Here is a 12,255-nt window from a genome sequence, read left to right as displayed (position 1 = left end):
AAACTTTGCAATTTCACCGGCTTTTGCCGGTGCCAAATGCACACGAAGCATTCAAATATTTAAAATATTTTGACAGTCACATCACTTCATTTTCCTGCCATACACACCATTTTAACGGCTGGATCACACAATATTCCCTTGAAAAAAAATGTTGATTGATGCCTTCTGGCACAGCTGGGCAAGAATAATAAATTTTCGCCAAAATAGTAGAAAGTAATTAAACGAGAATGAGTTTTGAACTTCAACAAACATTTGGAAATTTTTTCAACTATATCTGTGATGGTGGAAAAGAACGCTGGCTGATTTGGCATGAATGACCCTCATGTGAAACCAACTCTGGTAACATTGTTGTCCCTGCAGCATTGCCAATGTGCTCACACAGCATGGGGAGAGCAGTCCTCGCCTGTCGTCTGCAACACCCTGGGTTGACATCCTGCAAGAGTGCTTCTGTCATCGCCTCTTTGGGTCCAGCTTTGAGGATGAGGTAGGCTTTCACTCCCCCTTTATTTTAATTCTTTCATGCTGCAGACTTGAGGTCCCCACTGGAAAGGTATTGATACGAGGCGCTGCAGTAGCGAACGATGTTGGCAGGACTGACAAAGACGACGATCGCCGATAATCGCGCGCACAGGCTTCATCTTGTATGCCTGTCTTCTGCCCGTTGTATATATTGTGACGAGGCGTCAAATAGATGTAGACTGTATAGTTTATAGACTGTAGCACAGTCTATAAACAGACTATTTACAGAAATGTTCAAGATGGCTGAACACGCGCAATGTCCCGGCGATCGTCGTCTTCTTCATTAATCCAAGGAGGTAGCTCATAACATCTTACCTCCCCGGCGGGTGGAGTGCCGCCTCGGCACAGACTAATTACACGTGGAGGAGGCGGCGGAAAAGTACGGCTTCAACCGGGATGGCAGGGTACATGGTTAGATGGTGAAGAACTGTCCAGTGGCGAGATCTCATAGTTAACGTCACTAAGTTGCCGTAAAACCTTGTAAAGTCTGGTATAATGCGACAAAAGCTTTTTGGAATGACACACACAATGAGATGGAATCCAGAGAAGTACAAGAGATCCCGGGGAAAAGCTGAGGTGGCGGCGGTGGCGATCATAGCGGTCCTTTTGGTATAATTTCGTGTGGGATAGTTACTCATGAGCGATCTGACGTGCCAGACAGGCTCGCGCGGCAGCATCGTGGGCATACTCTGTACTACCGTAAAAACCGGACTATAGGTCGAACCGGAAAATAGTTCGACCCCCCAACTAACCAATTCAAAAAATGAAAAAAATTGTTTTCAGTGGCAAAAGTACCGAAAGACACCCTTACCTTTAAACAAATGTGACTCAGCCGGTTGCACAATGGTGACAGTATTTATTTAAATGCTGCTCCGTGCCGTGATAAGGTGCTGACAAACACGCAAGTCGATGGTCGCACGATACGAAGCCCATGGCAACCTGGCGGGTTGCCGAGGGCTTCCGCGTACTCAATCGCCTTTTTCTTGAAGGTGAAGGTGAATTGCCGTCGGCTTCCGCTCATTTTGAAACAAAATGTGAAAAAGCAGCCTAAATGCGATGGCAAAGGCGGCTGTTTACTTCATCTGCCCATTGTTGCAAGACTTCCGTAGTTTTTCCGCCAATGTCCGGTATATAAGACGAGGGTAGACTTTTCGCAATGGTTCTATAAAAAAAAAAGTTCGACCTATATTCCGGTTTTTACGGTATGTTGTACAACAGCAGGTAGAAGCGTGTCAAAAGGCAATTTATTCATATTTATTCATATTACCCCACAGGCTCCAGTGGAACATTGCGTAGGGGGGGGTTACAGAAAAAAGGCAATAAATAAGGCATAAAAAGAACTACATAGTAGGAAAAAACAAGTGAATTTGTACATTGGAAGGGAAATAGGAACACTGGAAATCATAAAAAAAGATATATTAATACAAAGTGAAGAGAACATACGAAGTTGCAATTGTTCACGAAATTTGGCAGAATCTTTTATTGTAACAATATCATTTGGAAGGTTATTCCATAGTGCGATGGCGCGTGGCAATGCAGAATTATTGAATGACTGTGTGCGGCCAAAAATGCGCCTGAAGCTGAGATGATTATGAAGTCAACTAGATGTGCGAGAAGGAATTTCAAGTGACAAACGGCTGGACCACGAGTTATAGAAGTATTTATGAAAGAGGCATAGAAGGGCAACAGAGCGGCGGGAATCCAAGTCAGGAAGGGAAATATCACGTTTAATTCGGATAATGCTAGATTGACGGCTGTAATTAGAAGTTATAAAGTGGGCAGCACGATTTTGGATGGATTCCAATTTGTCTATTAGGTACTGTTGATGAGGAGACCAGATCGATGAAGCATATTCTAGTTGAGGGCGTACCAATGTTTGGTAGGCCTGTTGTCGAATGGTAGAGGGGGAAAGGTTTAGATGACGACGTAAAAACCCTAAAGTTTTGTTAGCTTTAGCGCATATCTTCTCGATGTGAGTACACTAGGAAAGATTAGTACAGAAATGAACACCAAGATATTTGTAAGTAGAGCCACGAGGAACTTCAGCTGAACACATTTTGTACGGGAACTTAAGAGCTGATTTCGCACGAGTGAAGGAAAGTACTCAGCATTTAGATGTGTTAAGTGACATTTGCCAACGGTTGCACCACTGATTAACTAAGTGAAGGTCATTTTGTAAAGTTAAATGGTCACCATGACAATCAATGGTTCTGTAAATTACGCAGTCATCTGCAAAAAGTCGTATACAGGAAGAAATGTTACTGGGTAAATCATTAATAAAAGTTAAATAAGAGGGCCTAATACACTACCCTGCGGTACACCTGACGTTACTACTTATGTAGAGGAGCTAAAGTTATTCACAGATACGAACTGCTGCCGATTAGATAAGAAATTGCGAATCCAGGATAATGTTGATGAGTCAATCCTAAGAGCAGTTAATTTAGCTATTAGGCGACAGTGAGCGACTCTGTCAAAGGCTTTTGCATAGTCAAGGAAAATGCAGTCAATAATTTTGCTATTATTCATGCCATTATGTAGATCTGACGTAAATTCTAATAGTTGAGTGTCACAAGACGACGCTTTACGGAAACCACGTTGATTTTGAAAAAAAAAAGTTATTAGATTCAAGATGGTTGTAAATATGGAAGGCAATGATGTGCTCGAGAAACTTACAACAAATGCATGTTAGAGAAATGGGGCGGTAGTTACCAGGGTGAGTGCCTGTTTCCATCTTTGAAAATCGGAATGACTTTGGCTATCTTCCAGTCAGCAGGAAGAAGACCAGTTGATAAAGACTGCTGAAAAATGTGGTATAAAATCTGACTGCACATAGCTGGCGTGTTTTTTAGGATTTTAGAATTAATATTATCAACAACGCACGATGTAGACACTTTCGAATCGCGTATTAGTTTCGAGATGCCATCAACACTAATACTTATAGGAGACATGAAGCGATAATTAAGGTCGGAGGCACAGGGAATGGAGGAGCAGTCTTCATTAGTGAAAACAGAGCAAAAAAACGAATTGAAAGTAGAAGCACACTCAGATGCAGAGACAGGAACATTGTCGGCGTTATGTAACGTAACAGTATTACAGCCACGGTCAGGAGAAACAGCTCGCCAAAACTTTCTAGGGTTAGTGCGTAAAAGTGAGGACATATCGGTGGAAAAATGCTTCTTTTTTGCTTCAGATATTGCAAGACAGTAAGTCTTTAAACAATCTTTATATTTAGACCATGATGAAGGACATGATAGCCGTTTAGCAGAAGCGTATAACCTTTTCTTTTCATTTCTGAGTGATCTAAGTGATTTACAGTAAAAGCTCGATGATACGAATCTCACGGGGTCACGAAAAATATTCGTATTAGCCGAAATTCGTATCATCGAAACACAATTAAAACTACTGTCGAATCCCGATAATTCAAACTCGAAGGGGCCCGAAAATTTGTTCGACTTAAAAGGACGTAATTTTGAAGTATTCGTGCACCATAGCACGATGCACGAACGGTGCGAGTCGTGAAATATCGCGGCGCGCAAGCGCATAGCAAGCGTGAGCCACGAAACTGCCCACGCCGGCTAACGGTCGCTTCCCGATAACGACAGAAAACGAAGCTTCAGGGAGCGAGCGGGCGGCGCCGGCACACGGGTGCGCGCGGAGACCGTCGAAGGTGAGGGAGGAGGGCGGCAGGGAAGCGGATTTAGCCGCGTCAACTCCGCCGCTTCGGTGGCTCCCCTCGCCCTCCCTCTCAACTCTCTCGTAGCTCTCTCACCTTCGACTCCGTGCGCACATCTCCGTGTGCGCCCGCCGCCGTGCTGGCGCCAGCTTATTTTAGCCGCCCCATGAAGTTTCGTTTTCTGCCGTTATCGGGAAGCGAGCTTTGCGGGCGTGGCAGTTTCGTTGGCCCGACTGTGCCTCCGCCGCTGCTTCCCTCTGCGCTGCTGCCGCAGCGTGCAAGGTCAACACGTGACTAGAAAATAGAGGAGAAGGGTTCACTGCCATTTTATCCGCGTGGCTGAGACGTCGGCACTAGTGTGTGCTAGCATACGGTTGTCTAGAACTCACTAGTCGGCACGTACATGCTTGTTCCGGCGCGATGCAGAAACGGCGACCTTGCAATTTGAGAGAGGGGGAAATTTCCGCCGCAGGTTATTTTTTTTTTTTTTTCCCTGTTCCTTCGCGCGCGGCATTGAGGGGTCTCTCCTGAGCTTTTGCTCTATGGCGGTATCGGAGCAATGCCGGTCGGAGGCGCTGCCGCGTTATTTGGCGCGCTGCTAAGAGCATTGTCGGTACGCGGTATGTTCGAAGTAAGCGTGTTCGAATTAACGAGATTCGACTGTAGCTAAATTAAAGAGTCAGAGGTGAACTACCTCAGGCACGTGTACGTAAAAAGCATTTATTTCTTGAAGCGCCACCGCTTCAAACTCTTCGCGCCCAGTCGCGGAGTCCGCGCTGTCCGGCGCCGCGCCTCCGCACCGAAAGAGAAGGAGAGAAAGCGCGTGACTGCACGGTGTTCTCTTTTGCGGCCGTCCGTGGGGCGGCGTTTATTCGTATCAACTGACGCAGGCTGAAAATCGATTCGTAACAACCGTTCTCTAGCACGTTGCAAAGTAATGGGGCTCGGCCGGGACCACAGAAAAATTCGTATCATCCGGAAATTCGTATTAGCCGTGATCGTATCATCGAGCTTTTACTGTATTAAACCATGGGTTATGTTTGTCGTTAGATATTGCGACTAATGGCACGTACTTATCTACTAGAAGTGTCATAATATTTTTAAATGAATTCCAATTTTCTTCAGCAGACCTGTTGGTGAATGATGGAAGAAACGTTTTATGAAAAAAAACCTCAAGTTCAGTGTTCATTTGTTCATAATTTGCCCTGTTATAATCCCTAATAACCTTACGTTCAACACCAGCAAAATTACGTGGAATATTAATTGAGAATTGCAGTAGGTTATGGTCGCTAAAGCCGTCAAGCTGCACGACAGGGCTAATGCTATGTGGCTTTGTTGTGAGGATAAGATCTAATATATTAGCGCCGCGAGTAGGCTCTGTAACAATCTGGGTGAGATTAAACTCTATACACAGCTCAATAAAATCACTTGATTCACGGCTCGATGACGACAAGCGAGACCAATTAATATCAGGGAAATTAAAATCACCAAATAGGTAGATTTTGTTAGTGGGAAACTGTTCAAGAGCCCTGGAAAGAGTTTTGTGAAGATCAGATACAAACAGGCGGTCAGAGGCAGGTGGGCGGTAACATGCACCCATCAATAACTTTCCGAATAACGTAGGACAAGCTACCTTCAAGAGCAGAGTCAACAAGAAAGGAAGGTATAGACGCTGCTAAGCGGGAACGCTAAGGTCCGCGCTCTCGGTCGGCGCCTTGGGGCCGGCTGCGACTGACGAGAAAAATAAAGTTGGGCGGCGCGTGCCAGCGGCGCAAGCACGGCACGCGCTAGTCCGTTCTGAAAGCCTGCTGAGCTGGTCCTCTTGTTCTGGCGCTCCGCTGCAACCCCTCGGTTCCCGACAGTTTTATTGATGGCTATCAACACGCCACCACCCTTTTTATGTGCACGATCATGGCGATAAATGGCATACTGGTTAGAAGTATGATATAACTCGGAGTCACATACATCGGTGTGAAGCCAAGTCTCGGTCAGCAATACAACATCGGGCTTACTATCTTCAAGATATGATTCAAGCTGGACACGTTTTGGCAACACACTGCGGATGTTAGTAAATGATACTGAAAATGAAGGTGCACGTGAAGCTGATGGCCACTGCACTTTCACACTGCGCACATCGGCAACTAGCTATCGAGCAGTTACTACAGAGTCAGAAACACTGTCGTAAGTATATGTGTTATTATCAATACGAAGTTTGTCGACATTCAATTTATAAGGGCAATTCCGTTCTCTGGCAAATTGCAGCAGTTTCCTGCGTGCCTGTCGTGTAGCCAGCGAAAAATCTTCTCTAATAGAGATCCCAGAATTTTTCAGCTTATGTGCACGGGTGAGAATTTCCTGCTTGTCCTTAAAAAACGTAAACTTAGCAATTATTGGCCTACATTTATTTGAAGCAAATTTTCCCAGCCGGTGTACACGTTCAAACTGAGAACTAGTAGCTGTCGTTTCCAACTTATCTGTGCACAGGGCAATAACTTTTCCCTCTGTAGTTGCCCAGCTCTCTTTATCCTCGTCGGGAATTCCAAAGAACAACAGATTGCACCGCCGTATTCTGTTGCTTCATCACACCTTGACACGACTGCCTGAAGTTGATTCGCAAATGAACCAGCAGCATGATCCGAGAAGTTGGATAGTGTAGGGGCATATGAAACAAGCTTTGCTTCCAAAGTGACCACTCTCTCGGTCAAGCCATTAATTTCTTTCTCGGTTGCATCTTGCTTTTCTCTCAGCCACTTAATTTCACCGATTAATGTATTCTGACCCACTTCTAGCATACGCAGAGTTTCAAGGACAAGTTCAAGTGTTTGTTCCACGCTAGGTCCGGGATTTGATTCAATGTCACCCGAAAGCAACAACAATAGACATGCAGATTTCTTGCGCAAGCATGAAAAGAACAGCAATAAACGATGCATCATATCACGCAAATCGTTAGGGCACGACACCGCTACAAGGCAGTAATGGCTGCTTTTTAGACAGGAAGCATCTTTGAAGTAACCAACCTGGAAATACAGCAGCGGTAAGCGTCCCATCCCTTCAGCGGCGTCATGCCCAACTGAAGTGGTGCCTGGCTGGCCTATATATCCCGCTTCATATCTTGCGGGGGCGTCAGTGAATGAGCCATGTTGCCAACCGCCAGTAGCCAAAGGAACCAAACTTGGCCATCCTTGCACTTTTGGAATCAGAAACAGAAATGCTTGATCAGAACTGCGCGGCCGAGGTTCGAGAATCCACGGAGATAGGGCACCGAGGAACGCAATCTGGAAATACAGCAGCAGTAAGCGTCCCATCCCTTCAGCGGCATCGTGCCCGGGTAGTAGCCAGGGTAGTAGCCAAACAGTAGGTAAGATGGTGAAAAACTGGCGTTGTCAAGACAGAATGAATTGTACGCGAACGTGACGTATGGCAAAGTGCTGTCCCAGTACCGATGATCGTCAGGCACGTACATCGCCAGCATATCAGTTAAGGTGCGGTTTAGCCTCTCAGTGAGCCCGTTGGTCTGTGGGTGCTATGCCGTAGTAAGCTTGTGCTCCACAGAATAGGAACGAAGGATGTCATCGACAACTTTGGACAAGAAGTAGCGGCCTTGGTCTGTGAGCAGTTGCCTATGACAGTTGCCACTATGACAAAGGATGACGTCATGAAGGAGGAAATCTGCAACGTCGGTGACGGAACTAGTGAGCAAAGCGTGCGTGATTGCATTCCGCATAGCGTAGTCGGTAGAAACTTCGACTCACTTGTTCCCTGAAGCAGACTTAGGGAATGGGCCGAGCAGGTCACGACCGATGCAGTAGAATGGCTCCTTGGGTATTTCAATGGGCTGCAGGAGGCCTGTAGGCAATGTCGAGGGCTGTTTACGTCGCTGACAAAGGTCACATGCGGCAACATTTGGCACAGAAAAGGCCAGAAAAACCGACGCCACACGCGGTTGTATGTGCGGGATACTCCAAGAAGGCGTTGTCATGACGGAATGAATTGTACACAAACGTGACGTATGGGAAAGTACTGTCCCAGTACCGATGATTGGGGCATCGTGGAGTTCTCTGAGAACAGTAGCACGAAGTTGCCTGAGGAAAACAAGCAGAAGCTCTGGGCCTTCAGAAATGGTACTACGATGGTAAAGAATATCGTCGTGAAGCTCAACCAGATGCAGCAATGGGTCGGGCTGACGAGAATCGAGGCGGCCGATTATAGATCGTAACGTGTCATCGCTTTTCTGTTCAAGCGCAGATGTTGGCCAGATCTGCAATAGCCATGATGAAGTCACCGGTAGCATGCTCGGCGATTCCCCTGTCGATGGGAAGGTCAACAGGGTAGCGGGATAAGCAGTCAGCATCTCGGTGCATCCAGCCAGACTTGTACAAAATGTTAAAGGTGTACTCCCATAGCCGTAAAGCCCAGCGACCGAACTTTCCTATAGAATCCTTCAATAACGAGAGCCATCAAAGGGCATGGTGGTCCGTGACAGCAGAAAAAGTGTGGCCGTATAAGTAAGGGCAGAATTTTGCCACAGCCCAGACTAAAGCGAGGCATTCGTGCTCAGTTATCGAAAAATTACTCTCTGACGACGAGAGAAGGCGGCTGGTGTAGGCAATGGCACAATCCTGATCATTCTGGCGTTGGGTGAGTGAGAGAGAGGAAAGAACTTCATTTAAGTGAAAATAAATTTTGCGGAAGGATGATGGTCAGGCGGTGCCTGAGGACTGCACCCATGCCGTGGCCACTAGCGTCTGTGCAAACTTCTGTAGGGGCCGACGGGTCATAATACGCCAAAATGGGCGGTGATATAAGTAAACTGACCAGGGTGGTGAATGCGGTAGCTTGCTCATGACCCCAAGAAAATGTGATGTCCTTCTTGAGTAGGTCAGTAAGCGGCCGGGCATTGTCAGCAAAATTCCTGACAATGTGGAGGAAGTAGGAGCACAAGCCGACAAAGCTCCGGACATCCCTGACTGAGCGGGGAACGCACCTTGTTGGGGTCAGGTTGGACACCACTAGCACTAACAAGGGGGCCGATTTGACATCGAGCGAAACGACACTTGGAGGAATAAAGTTGCAGGCCAGAAACACATCGAGAATGGCCGACAGGAGGGTCAGCTGTTTCTCTGAAGTAAGTGAAAAGACAGTCACGTCATCTAGATAACAAAGACAAGTAGACCACTTATAGCGCCAAAGGAGAGAATCCATCATTCGCTCGGAGGTTGTGGGGACATTACACTATCCAAAAGGCATAACCCCGAACTGGTAAAATCTCTCTCTCTCGCGAGCGTGGAAATTCACCGCGGAAGCAGTGGGAGGTGCGCTGACATAGCGCAAAGCTGTGTCATTTGAGACGAAGCTGCAAATTTTGTAAGACTCGAAGTATGAGCTCGCGCAGTCGATGATCTAGATGATTACGAAAACCGGGAGCGCCACGATCATGAAGGCTAGAAGCAGTGGCCATGCCGATCAGGGATGAAGGCAGGCTTTGTGCGCCAGGATGAAACCCTGTGGGTTCTTGGTGTCTCACAGGAGACCAACCACCGTGGGGTCGAGCTTAGCGAGCCACAGGGCCACGTCAGCCGTCGCCTCCAGCACCGCTCGCGCGCGAGCTCAGAGGCCGCAAGGGGCTACCGAGCGACGCACGCAAAAACACAGTAAAGCCTTAGTTTACGGAAACCGTTTACTGAAACCATTGGCACCAGCACTGCACAAACGCCTGCACGGAGGGGAGCCAAAGGGGTCCCGCACCAGGGCGAAAATACAATAACAGGCGCCTATAGCACGTCGCGGCGAGAGCACAGGCTCAAGCTGGGACACGCCGCTAGGAAAAGTCCCGGCGGCTATGCTACTTGCTCTGGCGATAACCAATGGGTCAACTCGCGAGAGCACGGGCAATATCCTTCGGCGTAGGCTTTCGGCAAGTGCGGCTCGGCGGGGTACGACCTCGCGCGAGCACTAATGGCACCGCTCGTCGCCTTAGCGTTGGGAAAGGATCAGCACAAAGTACGCGCCCCCTGCACGGGCAAAGGCACCGTGCGCGAGCTCCAGTCCTAGTCACAAAGGTGTCGGCGGACGAGAGGACAGCATGAACGTACCGTGCGCTGGTCCCGGAGAGAAGTGCCGAGGCACGCTCCGCCGCTAGCAGCCGACAACCGGCCGCGTAGTGACGTCAGCGCCCCGCCCTCACCGCAAACCGCCGCATGCGCAGCGCCACCGCGGGAACCGGTTAGGCGGCGCGGGCGGGGAAGGAGGCCAGCGGGGAACGATAGCGAGGAATGGCAGAGCCCGTGCAATGGCACCGGCGCCTCCCTCAATCCCCACAACCCCCATGGATGAAACCAAGACGGTGGAAGTTGCTGGCATTACTGAACTCTAGGAACATGTCGCTGCTGACGATGAAACAGGCGGTGCTTCGATGGAGGAGTTTCTGAGTGCAGATAGTGCTGCCTCGTTCTGCGAAGGGATCTCCGACGGGGCGATCGTCGTTGCGACAAACGGCGGCATTGGCGACGAGATTGACAATGGCCCATCTTTGACGCCGACCCCGATGGTTAACCAAAGCACAATGTCGTTAATCGAGTCGCTCACTGATTTCATGCACGCTAAATTATAGCTGCCGGTGTTCGCGCAGCAACTGGACGCGATGCACACTGCGGTTGTGAATCCGAAACTTCCGCGTAAGCAAGTGCAGATTTCTATTTCAGTGCGCACAATGATTGAGACGCTATTTAGAGGTATAAATAAACGTTTTATTTTTTACAGCCTACTTTCTGCATCGTGATTTCCTTCACAAGTGGCAATTTTTTTTTTTTTTTTTCGGAACTAAGGCAAGTGCGGCAGCTATTTTTTTTTTTTTTTCGATACAGTCTAGATATAGCGATGATCGTTTATAACGATCAAATTTTTCGTTATTCTTAATATTGTTACGGGGAGATTATATATATACAATGGATATATTAACAAAGTAAGGCGCGCAATGCTACAGCAATGGTTCAGGAGAGCGCACGTGCACACCAGAAAGCCACGCCGCCGTCATCGTGCAAGCACCGACCAAAGGGTCATTATATGTGGACTGCACTGTACAACTGATTTTACTTTTAGTGCATCTTTAAGGTTTGTTCAGAATTTTGTGCAAAATGGCAGGAGCTCTAGCTGCTATGCACAGCAGCACCGTCGTGGCTCCTACAATGATGTTGGTTTCCTCCAAATGGCTGTGCTTGCCGCACCAGGGTGCAATGGTGAACACCTGTGCACATTATGAGATAAAAGATCGGCCAAATTTCAAACACCCTTTAAGTCCTTGATTGGGCAGTTCTTTTCTGCCAAAGGTATGCGAGTGGTACACTGTGGCTGTTTTAAGGGCACCGGGGAGGAACTGGTGGTGCACTACCTACCTGCTGAGCTGGACCAGTTCAACGCATGGGACACCTGGGTGGACATCACGCTTCGGCCCACCATGGGTAAGGCCCCTAATTTAGGGATGGGCTAGTTGGACTCTCTCTGTCCTCTTTGTAGTGTGTCTTGTCCAGTCTGATAAACGAGTAGATTACTCGTTTCAAACAAGCCATTAGTGTTAGTCAGCTTCCACTAATTAGACCTTGACAGGACCGACAGAATTGGTAGAATTATCTGGCGGGTCAAATTAAGAGGCAGAAAGAACATCTAAACACAACCATGATTTATTTGGTAGTACAGTTAAACCTGGATATAACGAAATTGACAAATTCCCGAAAAACTTCGTGATAAAGAGGATTTCCTTATATGCAGTTCGGCACGAAAATTCGAAAAAGAAAGGCTTACCGTATTTACTCGATTCTAACGCGCCCTTAATTGTAACGCGCACCCGTTTTCCGTTTTCGTCAAGACACTCATCCTTGGAATGTCACACCAGGTACCGGATGTGTGGACGCACGTCGTTTCGCACAAGCGCGAGGCATCGGAAACGAAGAGCGAGCGTCACGATGGCGTCGTAGCGTCGTATAGTTCTCAGTAGAACCCCGCTGTTACGTTCCCAGGGGCTGGGTTTTCCCGGCTGTTACATCGTTTTCGGCCGGTCCCGGCACAGC

At 47.8% G+C, this 12,255-nt stretch overlaps 1 protein-coding gene across 3 annotated transcripts in view; it reads left to right on the top strand.

Annotated features, from left to right (window-relative positions):
• LOC119461863 (germinal-center associated nuclear protein) overlaps positions 1–12,255 on the top strand; it is a 340,872-nt gene that overhangs the window by 301,136 nt on the left and 27,481 nt on the right. For all 3 annotated transcript variants that reach the window (XM_049672737.1, XM_049672736.1, XM_037723233.2), the window contains 2 exons: positions 361–484; positions 11,550–11,649. In XM_049672737.1, the coding sequence (XP_049528694.1) occupies positions 361–484; positions 11,550–11,649 (224 nt within the window). The remainder of the gene's footprint in view (positions 1–360; positions 485–11,549; positions 11,650–12,255) is intronic.

Source organism: Dermacentor silvarum, chromosome 8 (genome assembly GCF_013339745.2).
Source record: "Dermacentor silvarum isolate Dsil-2018 chromosome 8, BIME_Dsil_1.4, whole genome shotgun sequence".
NCBI classification, from domain to species: Eukaryota; Metazoa; Arthropoda; class Arachnida; order Ixodida; family Ixodidae; genus Dermacentor; species Dermacentor silvarum.
Note: the sequence above shows the minus strand (reverse complement) of the source record. Positions and strands in the feature narration are given on the sequence as shown.